The following is a 25,073-nucleotide window of genomic DNA, read 5'->3' as shown; positions in this document are numbered from 1 at the left end:
ATTATATAAAACTGATCTTCTACAATTTTCAGTGTGTCTTATATATATTATCATACAATTATATTTTTTATTATTTGAAGAATTATGCCATTATATTTTATAGTAACATCAAAATTAATCAGATGCCAAGAAATATCATTCTACACTTCCATTATATTTTCACCCCACAATTACAGTCAGAAGGTCAACTCCACCTTATTTCGGTACAGATTTTCATTAAAATATCTTTTTGAACATGTGGCTAATTACATAATTGAAATTCAATAATGCAAAATACTTATTAGTAATGTATTGTAAAGCTTTAATTACTTCGTTTACAACATTAATTAGAAATGTATTATAAACTAGTAATGTTATACAAATACAGGTTCCAAACAGATTGTAGTTATAAAAATATATACATTTGTAATCTTACCAAACTTTTTTTTTCCAGTCACCTAAGTTCCACTAGAAAATATAATTGGGATTTTGAATAAATCAAAAATATCTTGTTCAACATATGATAGACTAACAGTAAAGACTGACAGACATACTTTTTAGAAGTAAGGACAGTGATTATTTTAATAGGAAGACTAAGAACCAATTGGGTAGTTGTTTAAATCAGGTACCACTGTATCTACTTTCATGGTAGTGTTCTTCCTAAAGCATTCAAGAATAGTGGTGTCACACTAAATCAAGATGACACCAGGGAGGGAGGAAAAAACATACTAGATGCACTAACTTCGTATATAAAAATACACTTAGGTTGTTTATAGTAAATATTATAAGTGAGAAACCTTTTCATCAGAAGAGGTGAAATCTGCAATCATAGCTTTCTCAGGATGTGATAATCTTAAAAAGAACCTATAAATTACAAAACTCTTGTGAAAATTTTTCAAAAATGAAACTAGTGAATAAAACTGCTTGGAATTTGACAATGTTTTTCTAAAAGTATAGAGATTCAGAAAACTATTTAATTTTTATTTTTTCTACTATAAGAAAAGTTAATTATTTTATGCAGTTATTTGCATTTGGACTTTGAACAACTCACCTGCAGGAATTTTCAATTTGAATATAAAAATACTGTTTATTATCTCACAATTTTAACATGTTATTTGGAACCAGTGTCAAAAGTTTTTAAGGTAAATATTTATACTTTATTTTCCATTTTCTCTACCATATCAACATACAATACATGGAAATGTTTAAAATTAGGATGGAAATATGTCTTTACCTTCATAGAATAGTCTTAAAATATCTTCTTTGGATCATACACATAATTTCATGTCTTTATCTTTTACTTACAGTTTATTTTTAATATTTTATTTTCCTTTCCAATTCTTTGTCTTTTACCATTTATGTTGATACAACAACTGTTGCCAATGTGCCATTATGAAGGTATGATCAGCAGACTTCAAACATAGATGCATTTGCCACATGTAAAAATGGTGTTTTCACATGACTACTTTTACAAGTTTCACAAGGGAGTCGACTACAGGTAAAAATAAAACTTATTAAATTTTTCAAATACAGTCATGTGAAAAAGTTAGGACACCCTATGAAAGCCTGTGTATTTTTTGTAACATTTTTGGATATATAGATATTTAATCTCAATTTCAACAATACTGAGAGATTATAGGAATATAACTAAACAATTAAAACTGAAGAAAAGACTTTTCAAGATCTTCTGTAAATGTAATTCTACGAAAATGCATATTCTAACTGAGGAAAAAGTTAAGACACCCTACCCCCTAATAGCTAGTTTACCCCTTTTGGCTAAAATAACTGCAGTGAGATGCTTCTTGTAGCCATCTACCAGTCTCTGACATTGGTCTGAAGAAAGTTTGCCCCACTCCTCAATGCAGAATTCTTTCAGCTGTGAGATGTTTGAAGAGTTTCTTGCATGTACAGCCCATTTCACGTCACCTCACAGCATCTCAATGGGATTAAAATCTGGACTTTGACTCAGCCATTCCAGGACTCTCCATTTCTTAGTTTTCAGCCAGTCCTTGGTGGATTTACTGGTATGTTTTGGGTTATTGTCCTGTTGCAGGGTCCAGTTCCACTTCAGCTTTAATTTTCTTACAGATGGACTCATATGTTCCTCAAGCACCCTCTGATACACAGTAGAATTCATGGTGGATTCTATGATTGTGAGCTGTCCAGGTCCTGCTGCAGCAAAGCAGCCCCAAACCATGAAACTTCCACCTCCATGCTTCACAGTTGGTATGATGTTCTTTTCCTGGAATGCTGTATTTTGTTTATGCCAAACATGTCCTCTGTTCTGGTGTCCAAATTATTCAATTTTGGATTCATCTGTCCAAAGAACATTATTCCAGAAGTCCTGGTCTTTGTCTACATTCTCTCTGGCAAACTCCAGTCTGGCCTTGATGTTTCTCTTAGAGAGCAAAGGTTTCCTCCTTCACACTTTTCATGCAAGTTAAACTTGTGCAGTCTCTTTCTGATTGTAGAGGCATGCACTTTCACATCAACAGTAGCCAGAGCCTGCTGTAGGTCCCGTGATGACATGTTAGGGTATTTGGAGACCTCTTTTAGCATCTTGTGGTCTACTCTTGGAGTGAACTTGCTTGGACGACCAGACCTGGGCATGTTGGCAGTTGTTTTGAAAGCCTTCTACTTGTTGACTATTTTCTGGATAGTGGAATGGCTGATTTCAAAATCTTTTGGGATCTTTTTAAATCCCTTACCAGTCTTATAAGCTGCTGCAATTTTCTTTCTGAAGGCCTCATACAGCTCTTTTGCTCTCACCATGGTGTTCACTCTCATTTGAACAGTCAGGAGCACACCAAACTAAATGTGTGAGGTTTAAATAGGGTAAGCCTCATTCAAAATGCCAAGTAACGATCTTGTAATCATATGCACCTGGTGTGATACACCTGTGTGTGAGTTGAGCCATTTTAAGTTGGAATAAATGTGGGGGTGTCCTAACTTTTTCCTCGGTTAGAATATGCATTTTTGTAGAATTATATTTACAGAAGATCTTGAAAAGTCTTTTCTTTAGTGTTTATTGTTTAGTTATATTCCTATAATCTCTCATTATTGTTGAAATTGAGATTAAATATCTATATATCCAAAAATGTTACAAAAATACATAGGCTTTCATTGGGTATCCTAACTTTTTCACATAACTGTATGTTAAACATGAATAATGCACATCAGAAATTTATAGCCTAGTTCTAAGGATACCACTCTATGCAGTGGAGTAGTCTTCTTATTTTACTTCACACATAGAAACCCAAATACTGTGAATGGTTCTTGGCATAGTTTCAACAAATAACATGAAATCTGGTTTTCCTATTAGTTATAAGCATTTCATTCAACTTAAAACTGTTGCTTGCAACACAGTTTCTACTTTGAAAGTGGACACAGCTTATCTTCAACTCTTACATTTTTACAAGGTCTTGTTCAACGATTTTGTTCTTGGAATGTACTCAAGTTACTTGTAAAGAACCAAAAGGTTGTACTCTGACTGACTGAAGGAAGTCAATTTATACTTTCAGACCTGTTTCTTCCATATCAGTTCTAAATGTCAAGAGTTTTAACCATAGATGCAATACCTGCTGCAGTTTTAATTATTGTCTTATAGGTTTCTTTCAAAATAAAGCAATAAAAACTTACAGTGCCTTGCAAACGTATTGACCCATATCAATAATGTTGTATCTTGATGAAATACAAATAATGTAAATTTTCTTTTTATTCAAAAATCTGATGATCAAAACTTAACACTGTTATGTGGATGCAACTGAATGTTAGCAAAACCAAGAAATAAAACATATAAACTGAAATTTGCTGATTGCACTAATATTCAGTTCCCTAAATCAGTACCTGGTGAAAACACCTTTGGCAGAAATTACTGTTATGAGTGATTTTAAACAGGTTTTAGCAGCTTTACACAATTGGATGATGTAATTTTTGCCAATTCCTTGTGGAAAAATTGCTCCAATTCTGAGAAGTTTATTAGGGATCATTTATGGATTGCAGTCTTGAAGTTATGCTACAAATTATACATTGGTTTCATATCAGAGCTTTGATTGGACCACTCCAGGATATTCACTTTCTTCTCTGAAACCACTCAAATGAGTCTTTGGCATTGTCCTTTGGGTCAATGTCTTGCTGTAATCTTAATTTTTAACCCAGCTTTAGATTCTTGAATGACTCGGGCATGGTTTTCATCTAGGATTTGCTTGTACCTTGTTGCAACCATCTTCCCTTCAATCCTGACAAACTTCTTGGTTCCTTTTAATGAAAAGCATTCCCATAAAATTATGCTGCCACCGCCATGCCTGGCAGTTGGTACGGTGTTGACTTGGTGTTGTACTGCATTGGGCTTATACCAGACTTAACTTACACTAAAATGCTCAATTTTTGTCTTGTCTAACAACAAAACCTTGTGCCACATGCCTAAAGTATCATGTACTTGCTTTGTTGCAAACTCTATATGAGATTTAAGATAATTCTGTTTCAGTAGTGGCTTATTTCTTGCCACTCAATCATACAAGCCAGTTTTATGTTGGGTCTGAGATACTGTCAATGTACAAACACCAAGTCCCATCTCATGCATGAAACTTTGCAAAATTTTAAAGTCACTGTTTGTTTCAAAGTGGCATCCTAACCAATTCCTGCTAGTTTGACTGCTTTGTTTGGAAGGGTGGTCTGAGCTGGATAGTGACTAAGTGGTATGAAGTGTATTCCATTTCTTAATGGTAAACTTCACCATACTTACAGACATATTCAGCAACTAAGAAATTTTCTTATAACCTTCTTCTGATTTGTGCTTCTCTAGTGCTTTATATCTGCTTTGTTTGGAAAGCTCCTTGGTCTTCAGAGTTGGTTCGTTGTATCACTATGTGAGTTATAACTTGAACAAATGCATTAACTCTGTAGTTAAGTTAAACCACTTTGATTACACAAAAGCAAGCAAGAGTCCATTACACTAATTTTGTGACCTGTCAAATTAACCTTTTGCACCTAATCTGATTTAGGGTTGCCTTAATAAAATGGATTGAATGCTTAGGCCATTGAGAATATTCTAATTTTCTTTCTATATCAAATTTATTTACCATAATATTAGTGTTTTTTAAGCTTTGAATTGTATAAATTCTAAATTTGTTTCGTTTGAAAGTTTTACGATTGCAAGTTCTGAGGGCAACAGCATTTGAAAACTTTGCAGCTGGTGAATACTTTTGCAGATCACTGTATACAGCATAAAACTTTGAATTAGAATATACTTCATAAAAATAATTTCATTAAAATATATTTATAGTAAAGTGATTTAAATAAATTTTGAATGTAACTCAGTAACATGCACATAAAAGGGTTTAAAAATGGTTGTACCATTGTGGAATGAAAAGTCAATTTTGTAGACAAATTTTCTTCTTCTTTTCTTTTCTATCATTTGGACAATCCTAATTTTAGAAACACATGCAGATTTCTATATCTGTTGTAATTTTTACTCTCTCTCTCTCTCTTATGATTATTTGGGTATTTGTGTTTATATACCTGGGAGGTTCGTTTACCCCTTCCTCCTTCTTTTGCATTGGTATTAGCAATTGTCAAGTGTATTTATAAATGTTATACGAAGGCCAGAGTAACCCGCTCTTACTCAGGCCCCTATCAGGGCAATGTCCATGCACTATCTACATATACACTTGGTGCAAATATATCACTTCTCTTTATAGTTCCATAATAACTTACATTATCATTAAATAGGTATTAACCATGAAACATTCACATAAATCCATTTCAATGTTTATTAGTTAATCCCTAAACTAATGTGGAGTCTTGTTTATAGGTAGCTTTTTTGTTTTATTTGGAAGTATATATTTATTGGGGAAAGGTGTTTACGACTATCCCCATCATGTATACGGTATCAGTTTAGTTCGCACAGTAGTTCGTTTTTTTTTTCTCCAATTTTTGTCGAAATAATTTATTGTACTATGTGGGAATCTAACTGCTATTGTTGCTATATTTACGTATTTATGCAAGAATTCTGATGAGGTAATTCTGGGTGCTTTATAAGTTGTTGTAAGTAGTGTATTTTGTATTATTTGAAGTTTGGGTTGTAATAGTTTTTTTTTACTTACAATTATCCATGCAGGGGCTACATACTTAATTACGGATCTAATGTATGTTTTATATATTTTTAAAATATTGTCTGCTGTTGCTCCACTATTTTTACCAGTTAGACTCCTAGCATACTTTGTTCTTCGCCAAATATTTGTCTAATATTATTTACGTGGCTTATCCATGTTAATTTAGAGTCGAATGTTAATCCTAAAAATTTTGCAGATGTAGCAGTCTGACAGGGTGTTCCATTTATAAAGACCTCTTGTTGTGCTTTTTTGTCTTTAGTTAATTTTATGAATACTGCTAGTTGTGTTTATTTTGATTCTATATTTTTGACAATATTCACTTATTCTATTTAATTGTGGTTGTATATTTGTGGCTGCTATTGCTAGTGTTGGTGCACTTTCCCAGACTGCCACATCGTCAGCAACCTGTGAGGAGTATCAATAATTTGGATCTTTCAGAGGCATATTATTCACTTACGTGATGAATAGGATAGAGCTAACAACACCTCCTTGAGGAATACCTACTTCTGGAGTAAAACACTCTGATAAAGTCCCTTCAACATTGACTCTGCATATTCTGTTTTCCAGAAAGTTTGATAGCCAACGAATAATTCCCTGCGGTTGTCCCATTTCTTGCATTTGGGTTACTAGCTGGCTTTCTTTCTTTATGGAGCATTAATACATTTGCATGCTTCCAAAAAACTGGGATATAGCCAGAGTATAATGATAAATTAAAAATTGCTGTGAGATATTCAAATGATTTTGAAGTGCCTTTTTTGAGGAGGATGGCTTGTATACCGTCTTCTCCTGGAGAGTTGTTTTTAGTCTTTGTTATTACTTCTATGAATTCTTGTATGGGAATTATGTTTGTTAGCATTGTGTTTGTGTATTTGTTTGTATTGTTTATTTTACAGTTATTTATGTTGACTGGGAAAAGTGGTTCAAATAGTTCAATGTTATTCATTAAGAAGTTGTTTACTTTGTTAAAAAAGCACGCGTTCATGTCTGGATCGTTGTGTGTTTTGAAGCTGTTGTTTGAATGCTTCTGCATGTTCCTTGTTTGTATGTGCTGTGGTGTTATTGTGTTCTAGTGGTGGGTATTTTCTTATCGCTGTGTCTCCATTTGTTAGTCTTTTTAAGTGTGTCCAAGATTGTTGTGGATCTGTTTTTTCATTTAGTTGAGAGCAGAAAATATCCCATTTTTTTGTTTTAATAATTTGACTTATGCTCTAATTTGGTTTCTTATTTTATTTATTTGTGTTTTTAAATCTCTACCTCTTGTTTCCATGAATTGTATTCTTAATTGACGTCTAAGCTTGATTAATGTTATTAGTTGTTTATACGGTTTCCATGCATTGTTTGTGGTTATGAATGAATGCATGTGGTCGGTGTTTGGGTAATAAAAGTTCATACCATGACCTCTTCCTCCTCCCCGTACTTATATTCTTGGCTGATTGATATTTATAACTGTGAACTGAATATTATTTGGTCCTTTTCAGGGCAATGTCCATGTATTTTGGCTCGTATACAGTAATTATTTTATTCTATTAGCAGAATGTCAAGTTTGCTGGTGGCATTTTTTTAAATACATAAATAAATAAACTATTTTTTTAATTATTATTTAAAGTTTATAAATATTTTTTATTATTAATTATAGTTTATATTTTTTATTATTATTTAAAGTTTTTTATATATTTTTTATTATTATTTAAAGTTTTTATATATTTTTATTATTATTTAAAGTTTTTATATATTTTTATTATTATTTAAAGTTTTTTATATTTTTTTTTTTCTTTATTTTTATATTTGAAATATAAGTTAACTGGGGAGAGATATTTAGTACTAGCTTCATCATGTATGAGGTACCTGTCTAGTTCGCATGGTAATTCGTTTTTCATCCAATTCTTATTAAAGTACATTATTGTATTATGTAGGATTCTATCTAGTATGGATGGTATGTTCAATTATTTGTGAATGAATTGAGATGATATTGTTCTTGGAACTCTGTATGCAGTTGTAAGAAGTGTGTTTTGGATTGTTTGTAGTTTAGTTTTAATTATTTTATTGCTTACAGTTATCCATGCTGGAGCTGCATAATCTATTACAGGTCTAATATAGGTTTTATAGATTTTTAGTATGTTATCTGTAGATGCTCCACTGTTTTTACCAGTTAGACTCCTAGCATAGTTAGTTCTTCGCCAGACTTTATTTTTAATTTCGTTCACATGATTGATCCAAGTTAGTTTTGAATTATAGGTCAGACCTAAAAATTTTGCCGATGGGGCAATCTGGAGTAGAGTGCCATTCATATATAGTTCTGGCTGTTGTTTCTTGTGTTTTCTCAATTTCGTAAAAACTACGAGTTGTGTTTTTGCTGTGTTTATTTTTATTCTATATTTTTAACAGTATTCACTTATTCTATTTGATTGCGGTTGTATGTTAGTGGCTGCTATCGTGGGTGTTGCGGCACTTTTCCAAACTGCCACATCATCTGCGAACTGTGAAGAGAATCCATGATTTGGATCCCTCAGTGGCATATTGTTTAAATACATGATGAAGAGTATAGGGCTAACCACCCCTCCCTGAGGGACACCAGCTTGTGGAGTAAAGTATTCAGAAAATGTTCCTTCAACATTTACTCTACATTTTCTATTTTCCAAAAAGTTAGATAACCAGCGAATAATTCCTCGCGGTAATTCCATTTAATTCATTCGGAACCTTAGACCATCATGCCATACAGTGTCGAATGCTTTCTCAATATCAAGGAAGCAAGCGACAGTACATTCTTTTTTTTATTGAAGCTATCTATTATGGTTTCGGTTAATCTGATTAGGTGGTCTGTCGTTTGTCTAAATTTTCTGAATCCATTTTGTTCTTTTGGTAATTTTGATGTTATCTCCAAGAATGTGGAGAGTCTATTACTGATTATTCTTTCAAGAATTTTGCCTACACAGCTGGTCAGGCTGATTGGTCGGTAGCTATTAGATTTATTTGCTGGCTTTCCTTCCTTATGGAACATTAGTATATTTGCAAGCTTCCAAGAAACTTGGATGTATCCTGAGGACAGAGATAGGTTAAAAAGTGAATTTAGGTGGTCAAACAATTTCGGAGTGCCCTTTTTCAGAAGGATAGCTTGTATTTTATCTTCACCTGGTGCTTTGTGTTTTGTGTTTTTTATTGCTTCGAGTAGTTCTTGAAGGGATATTTCATTTGTTAGTAACGTGCTTGCATAATCTATGTCGGAACTTGTATTTGTATCAGTTATGTTTATTGAAAAAATTGGTTCAAATTGATGTTTATTGTTTAATATGTGATTAGAGACTTTATTGTAGAAATATACATCCATATCTAGATCAGTGTGAGTTTTAAAAGTATTTTTGAAGTTGATCTTTGAAAGCTTCGGCTATTTCTTTATTTGTGTGTGCTATAGTATTATTATGTTCAAGTGAAGGATATTTCTTTGTGTTTGTATTTTCATTGGTGAGTCTTTTAAGATGTGACCAGAATTTTTTCGGGTCAGTTTTATCATTTAGTTTATTGCAGTTTATATTGTTTTTGTTGTGTTCTAATGTGATTTCTAATGTTGTTTATTTGCGTTTTGGTTTCTCTGTTTCTTGTTATCATGTACTGTATTCTTAATTGTCTTCGTTTTTTGATTAGATTGATTATTTCTGTGGTAGGTTTCCATGTGCTGTTTGTTGTTTTGGTATTGTTAACTTGGCTGCTTTCTGAAGGCATTCCGTAATTGTTTGACAGTAGTTATCCATTTCGACATGTGTTTTAACTTCTTTTATAACTTTATTAGGTAACAGGTTGTCTAATTCCTGTTTGTAATTTTGCCAATTTGCTTTTCTGTAATTAAATTTTTCTTTCCTATATGTTATATTTTTATGGGGGGCGAGATCAAAGACACAATATATTGGGAGGTGATCACTGTCAACATCCTTTCCCACTTGAAATTTTATTAATTTCTGGCTTAGGTTATATGTGCACATACACAGGTCTAGTATGTCACTGGAGTTAGTGGCATACGCTGTATGTGTAGGGGTGGTATCATTTAATAAAGCTATATTATTATCGTCTATGAATTTTATTAGATTTCTACCATTGGAGTTTGAGCTTCGGCATCCAAAGGTAACATTTTTACTATTTAAGTCCTCCATAACTATGGAGTTTTGGTTGTGGGAAAAGATGTTGCTGAGTAATGTTATATCTATTTGTTTGTTAGGTGAGCAGTAAATTCCTGCTACGGTTACTTTAGTTTTATTCCTTTGAAGGATATCTACAGTAACATGTTCATTGCTACTGCAAAATTTAATTTCTACTACTGAAAGCTCCACTTTGTAGAGCAGCATAATGCCTCTGTTTTCATCATTTTTATTTGTTCTGTCTTTTCTTATGGTTGAATAATTTGGTATTTTAAATCTATTGTTATTGTATATTAGAGTTTCGCTTACTATTATAATATGGGGGTTAGTTTCTTGTATTAGGTCTTCGATTTCATGTTTCTTGGAAGCTATTGCACCTTGGATGTTGATATATACTACTGTGAACATTGTGCTGTGAACATGTATCCAGTAAGTGTTGATATTATGTCGGGTGTGATGTGTTTTATGGAGATATTGATCAGTAATTCTAAACAGTTAGTTGTCTGGTTTGGTTTGGTGTATTCTGTTACGAATTTTGTAATTATGTTTTTGATTATTGTTGTGAACAGGCTTGTTTTATCTGATGTGTTAATATTCGTTTCTTGTATGGTGGTGGTGTTTTCTTCTGGTTTTTGTGTTTGTGTTAAAGTGTTCTTGTCCTGGGTTTTAATGTTCTGCTCTTGCTGTTTGTGGGGTTGTTTTCCTTTTAGCATTTCTGCATACGTGGTTTTTGTTGTTTTATTGAATTCTGTTGATATGTCTGTTTTAGGTAAGCTGTTTGTATTAGGTTGATTCTGTTCTGTTGGTGTTCTTATCTGATAAATACGTTGTTTTATTTGTTTGTATTTATCACATCCTTTATAATTTGCTGTGTGGGTTTGACCCCAGTTACAACATTTAGGCGTTTCCTTATCTTTTTTTACATTGGTTGATATGGTGTTCCCCGCCACAGCCGCAGCACCTCGGTGTTGCTAAGCAGGCTGCAGAGACATGTCCATATCTTTGGCAATTGTAGCATTGTGTTACAACAACTGCCGGAGTTTTTAGTTGCTCTACTTGGTATTTTTGATACCAAAGCGTTATTCCATTATTTATTAATTTTTGTATGTTGTAACTGTCGTCAATATCAATGCGTATGAGATTCGTGGGTGCCTGTGTTTTCTTTGAGATTATACGTTCTATTTGATTGTGTGGAATGCCTTGTTCATCTAAAGCTTGTGTGACTGATTCTAATTTAATGGTCTGGTGAAACCCTCTTACCACAATGGCTTTAGGCTGCGGCTTACTTCCTGGAAGGTGGATTTTAATATTTCCGTGTTTGAAGGCATCTGCTGGCCACTCCTTCACTAATCTGTTAAGGTCAGCTGCGTCATGCCCTTGAACAAAAACACTACCTCTGGGCAGACGCATAATATTAACTATGGTTACGTGCGGCTTGCAGCGTTTAACCTCTGTCGCAAGTAGGGGTTGGTTGTACTGGCCTGGAATACCTTCTATAATGATTGCGAATTGTGGTGGTTTTGTTTTTTGTGTCATAGTGTTACTTGTTTTCTGTTGTTTCTGTAATGTTTTTTTGTCTTTTAGATGTGACTGTGATAAAACCTTCTTCTGTGTCTGGTTCACTGTCTGTGGTATTTTTCTGAATATTACTATGACTGTTTTCAGTAGAATTACCAATATCCACGGTGTTTGTTTCAATTTCTGTTTCTTTAGCTTTGTTAGATATTTTATTATTAGCGTTACTTGCAGGGGAAGCTACCTCTACCTCGGTATTAGTAACAACAACTGCTTCTTCTTCGTTTTCGGAATTTTCCGTTGAAAGTTATGTTACGTTCTGAAAGTTTGTTTTGAATTTCGTGCGAAGTTACACGAGGGCCACCTGCACTAGCCGTCCCTACTTCAGCAGTGAAAGACCAAAGTGAAGTAGGTAGTCATCAAAATACACGCACGTATGAAAACAAGCACTAAATACGACAGTTAATACGTTATAAAAAATTATGGATACACAGCAGATTTTATTTTTCACAACCAAATAGTTGAAATTATCAGATAATATATAATTTAAAAAGAATTTGAGACAAATTTTAAGGTATACAGATACTCACTGGTTTGGTTAACAAAAAGCTGTTATAGAAGATATTACATAAATAAGAAAAAATCTAGATACTTTTTTAAACTTTTAAACTGATCACAAAATATGAAAAACTCACCAACTGGGTAGTTTAGCGGGTCACGTGGATTTAATCCCCCAATCATGACTATAGTAGGTGAGGTGTTGTCAAGTATTTCACTGCATGGTCTCATCTTTTCGGCATAAATAGGAAATTTATTCACAGATCTTAAACCGCAAGCTTTTCTAAAATGTAAATATATTTTGTTTTAAGTTACATAAACAGCTGATATATTAACTTACAATAATATGTATTGTAACCGGTTCACTTTATTATTTGAAAGGAGTCAAAAGTTTCTTAATATAATGTTACAAGAAATCCAACCAAGAGGACGTTACAAAAACCGCAGACACAATATTATCAAATCCGATATTAAGAAACGATGAAATTCACTCATAACAAAACAATGGTTAAAATTTCGGTCCAAACAATTTAAAAATTTTACCCACGATAATTTTTAATCATATTTGTACGTTATTTTAAAACATAAAAAAATTAAACATGAAAATGTCAAGAAAAACTTACTCAGATTTCCATTAATCTTAATTTTCAAATTAATTCTATTAGTTATGACTAATATAAAAATGTGTCACTATTCGGACAACATTGTTAAATTTATCTAAAAAATTAGTTGATTGCTGTTAAGACTGCTTTGTATAGCTTACGTCATGAAAGTGTGACGACAGTTTCGTAACTTGTGGTTTAATACTGTTTGAAGTGAGATCACACTTCACTGGGATAACAAAATTATCTATAATGAAAGTATCACAGCTATCAATCACCCTAATAGTATTTTAAATAATTCTGGTTTTTGAAAACATGAGATTAGTAGTGGAGATATTAAACACCTCTTAACCTTAGAAGTATGTTGTGATCTAATATAATATCTGATTCAGTAAATTACTGTCAGAATATCGATTCCTTACTTGGTTTTCTTACAGCGTTCATCTAGTGGTACTAATAAACCCATGTTGGAGTCTAAATGAGGCGGAAGAACTACGAAGTGAGGATTTCGATTGTTGAAACTTTTCTTAGAAATAAATGTTGATGCAGAACTGTAAACAGAACTTGAACCATCACTTTCAGAATTAGGAGGCCACGCCTGAAAATATCAATAGAACAATTAAAATATTATTATTAGCTTATGACTGATTTACTGAGTGGTTAACATTTGTAATAAAAACTTGTCCCAAATCATATTATACAGGATACTGCCTCCAAGACATCAACTAGTTCATAAAGACCGTATTTGTTAGATAACTGAACGAACTTTTGTAGTTATAAAGTTGTGTAAGTCTCAAATATGTTGAACAATAAAAATATGTTAAAATATCTACATAGGTAAATTGAAATACAACGGTGTTAATATCAGTTAAACAATAAGTAGTGTTCATGTTATTAAACACTAAGTTTGTGTTCAAGCTAGAATATTAAACAGAAGTTTCCTAACTGTTAAACTCGACTACTCTTCCAACTTACAGGGATGTGCACTGGTGCTAATCTCTTCCATCGATCATCTCTTAGCCTGCTTAGTGAGCTTCGTGAAGCTCTTCCAACTGATTCTCTCTCATCACGATCACTGTAACCCCGTCCACTCAATAACTAGGAGATAAACCCAATAACTATATTGCATGTTTATCTGATACCAAAAACTCAAATAACAATAAATGTTCATAGATGTGTATCAGGATAAACCTTTAATATCTTAATTTTACTAACGATAGTCTCCGAATAAAATTAAACAAAAAAATCGGCATATTTATTATAGTCTGATAACAATAAATGTTGAATTATAATAAATTTTAATTTATACAAAATTCATTAATTACATATTTGTAATAAATTATGTAAATATTATCTCAAAAATTGGAATAAAGTATATGAAAATGGCAAATAGTCAAGGTATTTATTAAGAACCCATTTTAAATTGGCATTTTGATTTAGCTTTTGTAGAATAAATCGTTCATAGTTTAGCTATCTAATAATTTCATCTGATTTAACGCCGATTAAAAAAATTACAAGTCATTTACAGCAAACTCTTAATGATAAAACATACTTCTAGTTTTCAAGTTAAATTATTTACTCTATTCAATATTTCACTTGAAAGTGAAGGGGGACAACGGTTTCACCTTTATAACACCATCTCTCAATCCTATGTGTCCTATATATTCCTTTACTGCTATTAACCTGTTATTTTAATTTTATATAATGTGTTTTCTACCCTCTCATTTTCCCTTTCTTTTAATAAAAATGTAGTTCCATATCTGAGATCTAGTACACGATAGTAAATAGGGAGGCACTTCACAGGCACGCCGGTAAGAGGCGATATACATATCAGACTCAGAGGGGATGATGCTATTAAAGAGGATGACATCATAGTTCTATAAAGGGTTGGAATTATAGTTTGGTACCAGACAGATTACTATGACGTATAATTCTATAAAAACATAGAGCATCATGACAGGTGGCCACAACAACATATACGACGCACACGACATATGTCTCAATATGATTATATTTAGTCGGTTTAAATCACTATTTCATTAGTTAATTAAATCTTCCTAAAAACGATGTATAACACTACTTAATTAATTCAATTATTAATACTTCAATCTGATGAAATATCACACCTATCAATCACCCTAATAACCTTTTAAATAGTTCTGGTTTTGGAAAACATTGTAAAAATGCTTAACGTTAATCCATTAATTAATTAGATTATTTATAACAAAAATCATCGTAAAAAGGATGCTTAACACTAATTCATTAATTTATAACATTTCCTAATCATTTACATATAAATCATCCTAAAAACAATGATAGCATACATTAATTAAAATTTACACTTTCACGTGTTTGACTATGTTTGATAAAATATTTCTACACATAGTACTATATAGTTGTATCTTACACGAGTTTTACAAACATGGACACTATACCTCTACAAAAATTTCAATGTCTAGATTTAATTACCATTATTTGATAGCTGTCCATAGAATTAAGAAATCTGCTGTTATCCATCATATGAATTAGATCAAAACTTACATTTTGCTACATAATAAATGTTATCAATACTATAGAATAATAAATAACACTTGACTTTTATTTTCATAAATCTTTGAGATTTGAAGTTTTTCTACAGTAGATAAATATTCCAAAACATAATACTGTTTACATGTCCAACTGAAATGGCGTTCGGTTCCCCTCGGTGGGCTGAGCAGATAGCCCTTTGTGGCTTTGCTATACGAAAAACACAAACACACTGAAATGGCGTTAACTATGATTCACGTCACAGTTGGGAGTATAAAACTAAGTTCTGCAAATTTAGTCCGTTGGCTTGTAACTTTCCATGTGTGAAATGTAACATGCACTAATGTCTAATCATTATTTTAAACATATGTTCCAAAAATGTCTTGAAGAATTACTGTATATTAGATGAAGATTTCAAATACTGTATACTGATATCACTAAAACAGGACAATTTTGATTAATCTAGTAGTAGCAATAGGTTTATTCAAAACATACTTACTATATGCTGACACTTACAGCTATTCCGTAATCTTTCCTATGCCCATCTCGGCATTAATCTAGCTTACTCTAACCTTTTATTTCTCGCTTAAATACCTTTGGTAATTTTTGACCTTCCGACACTCTTAACCTACGTCAGTGAGTCTTGTATGCTGGTATTACTTATAAATACCTCACTCAGATACGTAACTGCCGTTTCTCGACAGATTTGGTAACACTTTTTTTTGAAGTGCTATGCTTCATTACATTTAGGATTGCAATTTTAGTGTTGCCTTGTGCACTTCTGTACAATTATCATTTAAAAAAATTGGCATGCTATTTTCAGGCATGAATTCTCATATTATATTTGTAGGCTCATCAGATTTCTCCTTTGTCATCTAGCATCTCTTTACGGGTGAAGGAAGTCATTCTTAGTTAAGGCTATCTATATTTTGATTTGTTGTGAGATGGAGACATATTCAGCTCAGTCTTTTTTCTCCTGGGGGTTTTGTTGCTGCTTTTCTTGATAATCCAAGACATTCTGTGGAATTTGGACACTTCGCTTTCAGCAACTTTCTTTATTAAGTCAGCTTGTTACGTGAATAACTTGGATCAACCACTTTCTGCAATTAGCCCCTTGGGTTTGTAGGTATTTGAAGCTTTCCTGATTGCCTTTGAGTCTACTTCATACATGGTGGTGGAAAGGTTGAAGGGGAAGGACTACTTAGTTTTCCCTCCTACGACTGATATTGTTGATTCTACTAGATGATTTACCATTTATTCCATGATGGGATAAATATATCTTGTACCCTTGTTTGTCTTTTAGCACGCTTAGGATTACTACTACCAGTTGGTTTTATATTTTGATTCCATAAAGTACTCCTGCTTTCGAATATGTGGAATTCCGGACTGTACCCTGCGATAACTTTGAATAGATCACAATTTTATGTATTTGTTTGACCCTCACTCTTTCTTCGAGATATGTCCCCCCCCCAAAACAAACAAATAAAGTTGTATGTTGTTGGAAGTTATTGAGTAGATACTTTGCTGTAGGAAGTTATTGAGTAGATACTTTGTTGTAAGAAGTTCTTCTACCTGCTGTATCCATCCGTGAGTTATGTTGGACTTCTTTTTTCACTTCTTGATGGTTGTGGGAATTCCAGAAGCATTGGGGTCACGAATTGATTCATTCGTTTGCCTTTGTTCTTGACCTTTAAACTTTCCAGACTGTCAGTGTGTTTATGGTCATAGGGGATAGTAGTAAGAGTTAATACTGTTTTTCTTTGTTTTAGAATGTTCACCCCCGTTTATTTGTTGTGTCAAAGAAGACGGGAGATTGGTAACCAATCATAGATCTTTCTTGTCGCAACCAATTCTTAGATTCTCTTATGTTTACAATGGAGTCCTTTCTCAACCTACGTTGGCATTCTTCATTTGGTCTGTGGATAACCAAGTTTGATGTTGCTGATGCATATCTCCATATTCTCATAGCATTATCTACTTTTTATGCACAGGGGTCAATTTTTGCAGTTCACGGCTCTACCTTTTGGGCTAGTATTTACAACACGTCTTCTGTAGAGTCATATGAGTTTTTCTTCTCACTTTCATAATTTGGAGACCTGTGCACATTCTATTATCTGGGTGACTGGTTATTTCTGGCACCATATCGTCAGTTGACAGAACAACACACTTAAATTCTCCTTTCAGAAGTCACCAAGATTGTCTTTCTAATCAGTTCTAAGACATCTGTCCTCTTGCTCAGTTAATGTTTTGTCCATCATTGATGATATTTACTGTTTTAAGTTGGGCTCAGCCAACTTATCTGTCTCCAGACTGTGGAACAGGCAGTTAGGTTATAACGTACGTGAATGGTTTATCTCTTTTGAGGATGTGGGCATCTCTTAATTCTTTGATTCCTTTGGAATTAGCACACGTGGTCTCTTCAGTGGTTTCTACTGAAAGGATGTTCCATCGTGAGATTTTCGGGTGGATTTGCACTGAGCTTGAGATTCTAATGATTGATGCATTCGCCACTCATTGAAACCCTTAACTACAGGAATTTTTGGTCCCTGGTACCCCGTCCTTCGGCTTTGGTAATAGATGCATTCAACTAATATTGGATTTAATTGCATAGGCCTTTCCCCCATTTTGTCTGTTCTATATTATGGCTATGATTCGATTGTCTTCTTCAGAACTGATGGTAGCTCCAAATAGTTGGCCTAATAATGGTTTCCTCTTCTACAGAGTCTTCAAGAGGGTTCTTATCTGTTTTTCTTCTGAACTGCCACTCATGGAGTGTCAAGGGTAAAGCTACAGAGTATCCTGTCCATCCATGCCAATGATTGGATTAAAAAAATGGCATCGGCTTGATTTTATAGATTTAAGGAACATAGTTTACTTATTCCACTGTTTCCAGAGCACTGTTTCTTAGGGCTACCCAGTGCATATTACTCTACCCTGGAGATTATACTAGTAGAGCTAGGAAGTTTTTACCACACCCAGTTTACAGTCACTGGCAAGATGGACAAAGAAGTTTCCTCCAGAGAATTCAAGGTAATTTCTCCACTTTTGGAGAAAAGGGCAAAGTTAGGGCTACTCCTACCTACGTCTCCCGGAATCTATTCATAATACAGGTTTAGATTTGATGCTAAGCCATCAGATTGGAGTGTGCATAACCTTTATTTTTAATCAGTACTAATTTAGTGTATTGGTTATGGAAAGCGTTCCACTATCTCGTCGTGATTCTGAATACAGAGTGGTCCCATCTTAGGTCCTTGGTTGAGTACAGTGTTCCACGTCATTTCCACAATTCATGGGGCAAGTGTAATATTCCTTGCCCAATCAGTTGTAAAGTGAGGATAAATGTTCATAATTTCATATCAGATGTTTTCTGTTCCTTGTTTTGAGTAAAACGTACACGATCCTGTCATTTTGAACCTTTTTCAGACATCTTCAGGTTGAGCAGAAAGTTTGTCTGCTTCAGTGTTTCTTGTTTTCTTATCATGATTCCATTGACTTGGAACATGTCACTCTGTGGCTACAAGTTGGGATCCAATCAAAAGTATATCTATATATTTAACACTGTGGCCCAATTGCCCTAGCCACCAATGTGGGATATAGAGACCAAGACCCCTTAATTCCAACTCCGACTTGTGGAACATTGACTGTCTGGTTGGTTTACTTTACGCCATGGGGGGACATTCACACGTTAGAGTTGGCAATGAAAATCGTAACTGATGATTTCTATACACTTTATTATCTATCTATAAAACGTAAATGAAGGATAATTCATGTTACACAACAGTTTCAAAATCCGCGTGAAGAAATAAAGTTTTTGAAATAGTCGAATAATAATTACTAGATTTATAACTAAAGGTTATTTTATTATTATATATGATAATACATGTGAAATTGTTTTTTTAAAAAAGGGAATTGCCGACATGTTGATTGTTATTCCCCATTAACAACTAGTATGTTCTGTGTTTAATTGTTATGATATTGATTGTCAGTGTAATAAGTCCTTATGGAAATGTCTATTCAAACAAAACGTTTCTCTTATCTTTCATTAAAAAGTATCAAAATAAACCTGTTGCTGCCGCTTGGTAAATCAATACTGTCCTTTGTCTATATCGCCAAACAATATTTGAAATATTTGTTTAGTATATATAGTAACACTATTTAAAACATTTTTGGGACATGAAATGCTTAAAATAATGACTAAACACTAGTATATAATCAAATTTCAAACTTTGCACACGTGAAAATTTATATTATAAGCCAATAAAGTTTGCAGAACTTAGTTTTATACTCCCAACTGTGACGTGAATCATAGCTAACGCCATTTTGGTTGGACATGTAAACAGTATTATGTTTTGGAATATTTATCTACTGTAGAAAAACTTCAAATCTCAAATATTTATGAAAATAAAAGTCAAGTGTTATTTATTATTCTATAGTATTGATAACATTTATTATGTAGCAAAATGTAAGTTTTGATCTAATTCACATAATGGATAACAGCAGATTTCTTAATTCTATGGACAGCCATGAAATAATGGTAATTAAATCTAGACAATGAAATTTTTGTAGAAGTATAGTGTCCATGTTTGTAAAACTCGTGTAAGATACAACTATATAGTACTATGTGTAGAAAGAAATATTTTATCAAACATAGTCAAACACGTGAAAGTGTAAATTTTAATTAATGTATGATATCATCATTTTAAGATGATTTACGTTTAACTGATAAGGAATTTTAATTAATTAATGAATTAGCGTTAAGCATTCTTTTTCGATGATTTTACTATAAATAATTTAATTAACTAATACAGGGTGTTTGGAAAGTCACTGTGCACTTATATATTTACTAACAGACAAAACTGCTCAGTGACTTTCCGAACACCCTGTAGATTAGTGTTAAGCATCTTTTTTTTTACAAAGATTTAATTGTTAACAATTTATTTAATTAGTTTAACGCATTCTTTTCAGGATGATTTATTAACTAATAAAATAGTGATTTAAACCGATTAAATATAATCATATTGATACATATATCGTGTACATCATTGTATATAACGTTATGGCCACCTGTCATGGTGCTCTCTGGTTTCGTAAAACTATTACGTCATAGTAGTCTGTCTGGTATCAAACTATAATTTCAACTCCTTGTGAAATTATGACGTCATCACCGGATTTCATAGTGGCATATCGACGTGGCCTTAATAAAGCACTTTCTGCTGACAAATTATGGAATTTTGACGTAATCGTCTTTGATGGCATCATTATCTTCCATGAGTCCCACACGCACCTAGCGTTCTCTTGCTTGGTAAATGCATCCCAAATATTCACGGTTTATATATAGTAATGTTCAAAAGTTTACTTTGTGAGAGCATGCATGAACCACATGAACAGGTTACCTACAGCTGCAGAAAACCAGTTAGTTATTGAGAAATATTTTGTAGTTATCAAATACAATAAGCATATATACGTTTATATTATCATCACTATGTCATATATCCCACACACATATATATAATGCAAGTATTCGTATATTCTGTCTAGTTACTTGTTTTCTAAAACGGTGCCCTCGAAAAATGGCCTGTATCTTTACTGCTGCATGGTTCTTGACTACGTCATCTGGTTCCTGCGTTACCTAAATTATAGAAAATGTACCATGAAATATGAAAAAATAACACAAAATAACCCTTTTTTGTTTTATCATATGTATAGACCTTACTTTAAATACTGTAATCAGCATAATATTGAAAATACCAGCATTTGTTTTCTTAGTCACAATACAAACATGTGTCTGGATGACCTAACACTGAGAAAGCTATAATATATCACATCTCACGTGTCATCATTAGAGGACACTCTGTAAATGGTCATATATTCTCTTTTGTTTAATTTTAAGTGTCAATAATATCTTTCATCACAAGCTATGTAGCACTGTTAATCTTTGTTAAGACTTGAAATACATGTTAATATCGAATATGAATTAGCGCATCCTAACCCATTTATTCCCAGTTTTAGCAAAATAATTCACTGGTATGCCAACTGCAGCAGCCCCTGCTATGGCTAAAGGTAATGGAGAACCATCTAATAACAGGTTCCTTTCACGGTCGTAAATATCATTCTCTGATACAACTTCCTCTTCTTTACTGTTTATTCCACCAAGGACAGAAATGTAGGACCCTGAGAGATAAAAGAATCAAGTCAGTGATTAATGAAAACTTCCATATGAGTTACATTGTTTCGTATTTCTAAAAAAACACAGCAAATGTGCGATTCTTCATAAAAGTGAAACAACAGGAATTCACAATCTATAAATAATATTCTTAATTTGGAACAAGTTTTGTAAGAAAAGCAAAACTGAATATAAAATAAGTTTTATTGATTTCCTCACAATAAAATGTAATTTAGATTTTTTTATAATTTGAAATAAAGGTCCAGAAACAGTTCTAATGTACTTTTGACAATGCATGTTTATTTCTTATTTGTTTTCTGACATACTCTGGAATCAATCCAAAACACTTCAATTATACTACCTGTTTTAGCTATTGCTACAGCATGTTTAGGTGTTGGCAATGAAAACTTAATTTCCCAGAGACACTTTCTTGGACTGTAAACTTCCACGGTATCAATACTGTGTAGCAGCCCAGATTCCTGAAGACCTGACAAACCTCCACAGATCCATATTTCTCTCTTCACAGTTATAGCGGCACAGAAAGCACGGCGCTGTAGTAATGGTGGTTTTTTATACCAGCTATGACACATGAATCAGTAAATGTAAATTAAATGTATATGAAATAAAACTCGCATATAAAAATAACGTCAGATTTTACCTAAAAATAATAATTACTTAATCAATATGCCAGTAAACTCACCATACTCTGTTAGCTGCCAATAGTCTCTAACAAATGTGTTTAAACGTGTATGTCACAGATTTAGACTATTAAACAATTTATGGATTTACCTATTTTGTTCAGGATCGTAACACAATACATGATCAACTATTGATAAATTCCTATTAGTTTTCGAATTAGTCACTCCTCCAGCAACATACACAAGACCTTCTAGGTAGGCAGCACCACAGCCCATTATTGGTTCAGGCATTGGCTTGACCATTGTCCACTGATCAAAATCTGGTTCATATACCTCTACACTGGAAAGTATTCTGAAATGTAGACATAAATATAAGACGTAAAGGTCTGAGCTCACAGTTGTTATTACACTAAAAAAAATACAAAAAAGTATGTTTTTGGTTTCGAAAATATATATATTTTATTTCTGTAATATTAACATATTTACAGTTTTACTCATCTAACATCCTCGGTGTTTACTTTTTCACTCAACGCTGTAACACTACGTAACTGTTGCTACTGGTGAAGTTACAAATTCACGAAATATTAAAAAAGTTGTATTTGTTTTACTACCAAAGCACAGTATGGCAAATGTCTAATAATCCTCATAAGAAATAAATTATTAACTATTATTATAACAATATAAACTAAGTTATAGCTATGTGCTGATGTGATATTTGTTTCTGGTCCTTTTCAAGAAATTTATTTGGTTTAACCAATAAATACTATTTTATTGTAGTATAGATATAAACGTACTCTCGACTTTCATTTTTCCCACCAACAATAATAATTCTTCCCTCTACCAGAACAGCTGCGTGACATGCTCTCGAATGAAACATATCTGCCCTTCTTCTCCATCTTTTAGAGCGTATCGTCAATTGGAAAACAGTTGCTGTTGGTTGCATTTCTCCATTTATAACATCGAAAGGATTGTAACCACCTGCATATATTATTATAAAATTACATATCAGTTATAACCAGATTATTGTTATGGCATTAAACTCTATTCTCGAACAAAAATATATTTAAAAGTAAAATTACATGAGACGTGAAAATATATTTAAATGCGAAATATTAACACACATAAAATTCAGAATGACACAACTGAACACTGGAAGAGATACAGGATGTTTACCAAAATGCATATGATGTTTTTAAATGTGGAGTAATTTGAATAACTGATTATTTTGTCCTGTTTTATTTCTATGAATACTGATTGAGATAGGTAGCATAACCAATTGTGTTTTTTATGTTTAGTTCACATCTAACATAATAAGTAGTCTCCACTACTGTATCTAACACCATGACATAATTTTTGTATTTATAGAAGTTTTGCATGACAAATGTTTATTGGTAATAAATCTTTATAATTAACATATCTTATGATATACATTTTCCCTGGAATAAACAGTTATTTACAGGGCTTTTCCTAGTGCCCGGTTGACCACAAATTATGCACCAGTAAAATTGTTTATACAGTTGAAATTAACTTTTCACACAAGTACGTTTAAGCGGATAAATATTAAAAAAAACATATTTAAGTTTGTAAAAATTCCATCTCAGAGTTCATAAATAAATGTATTTTATACAATATTTTTCACTTTTTTGATCATTTGTTACCAGCTCTGTATGTATGAGGTGCAATAACCATCATGTAGTAGAATATAATGAAGCTAACGTATAAATGTTCAATTGAAAAACTCTTTAGAAAAATATATGCTTATTTAAATCTCTATATTATATACAATAACTTCATGTTTAGTTTTATAAGTTGAGTTATTTTGCTAAAGTTTCTATATAACATACCTACGTAAATAGTTATGTTTAACCATTACTATTATAGACAAACCATAATCTTAACACTCTGTAGATATTTTCACAAATCGTTTTTGGGAACTTGTTTCTTGCTAAATCTGATAGCATATAATAAATTACTCAGTTAGTACTTAACCAATTATTTTAGTATTAGAGAAACTATAAAATGTGGCAATACTTATAACTTTATGATTTTCTATAGAAAATTAATTCAAAGTAAAAAACTCACCATACAATTACAATTTACAAAACTTTGTGATTTTAGAGTACAGTTTATAACTAAATTCTTTTTATTATTATCTTGCACAGATTTCTAACTCACATTAATACTATCTAATGGCATGGATAATCTTTAATTGTTAGGAACTACAAAGGAAAGGCACTATTCGTTGGTAAAAGAGTAGCCCAAGAGTTGGCGGTGGGTGGTGATGACTAGCTGCCTTCCCTCTAGTCTTACACTGCTCGGTGCAGTGGGCTAACAACCTACTCACTTAAATACTTGTTGAAGAATCCGCAAGCGATTGCGACCCTATGTTCCTAGATGGAATCTAATGGTGATAACTAACTAACTAACAAAGGAAAGGAGAGGTCACCACATGGCAAAATAATTAATCCCTTCTTAAAACTGGCATAACAAAAGGTCCATAGCATTGAAAAGGTTGGAATAAAAAAAATCTTACCACACAGAGATATGTCTCTTTGATAAAATATATTATGGTTTGTAATAATTTGTACAAGATTAAATTCATGTCACTTCATAATGATTCAAATGTATATACTAAATAGTTGCTGATAAATCAGAAATTCCATTACACTATAAGATTTAATTACCATAGTTCACCAAAGCATAAAATGCATTTTTTTTTATAAAGTAAAAGATCTTACAACTGAAAAAGTTGTAAAATCGAAAGTTTGACAAGCATACTGAAACATGTATTGACGAAACTTCGGGATAAACCAATAAACATTAAGTGATTCATTTATTATACTTAGTTGTAG

At 32.6% G+C, this 25,073-nt stretch overlaps 1 protein-coding gene across 2 annotated transcripts in view; it reads right to left on the bottom strand.

Annotated features, from left to right (window-relative positions):
* Positions 1–25,073, bottom strand: part of LOC143222812 (beta-scruin-like) — a 52,557-nt gene that overhangs the window by 15,079 nt on the left and 12,405 nt on the right. For both annotated transcript variants that reach the window (XM_076449877.1, XM_076449876.1), the window contains 8 exons: positions 23,016–23,199; positions 22,373–22,573; positions 21,945–22,162; positions 21,410–21,591; positions 20,963–21,049; positions 13,870–13,992; positions 13,317–13,492; positions 12,430–12,575 (listed from right to left, as the gene is read on the bottom strand). In XM_076449877.1, coding sequence (XP_076305992.1) covers positions 12,430–12,575; positions 13,317–13,492; positions 13,870–13,992; positions 20,963–21,049; positions 21,410–21,591; positions 21,945–22,162; positions 22,373–22,573; positions 23,016–23,199 — 1,317 coding nt within the window. The remainder of the gene's footprint in view (positions 1–12,429; positions 12,576–13,316; positions 13,493–13,869; positions 13,993–20,962; positions 21,050–21,409; positions 21,592–21,944; positions 22,163–22,372; positions 22,574–23,015; positions 23,200–25,073) is intronic.

Source organism: Tachypleus tridentatus, chromosome 8, assembly GCF_004210375.1.
Source record: "Tachypleus tridentatus isolate NWPU-2018 chromosome 8, ASM421037v1, whole genome shotgun sequence".
NCBI lineage: Eukaryota > Metazoa > Arthropoda > Merostomata > Xiphosura > Limulidae > Tachypleus > Tachypleus tridentatus.
The sequence above is the reverse complement of the archived record's forward strand: the minus strand, read 5'-3'. Positions and strand labels throughout refer to the sequence as shown.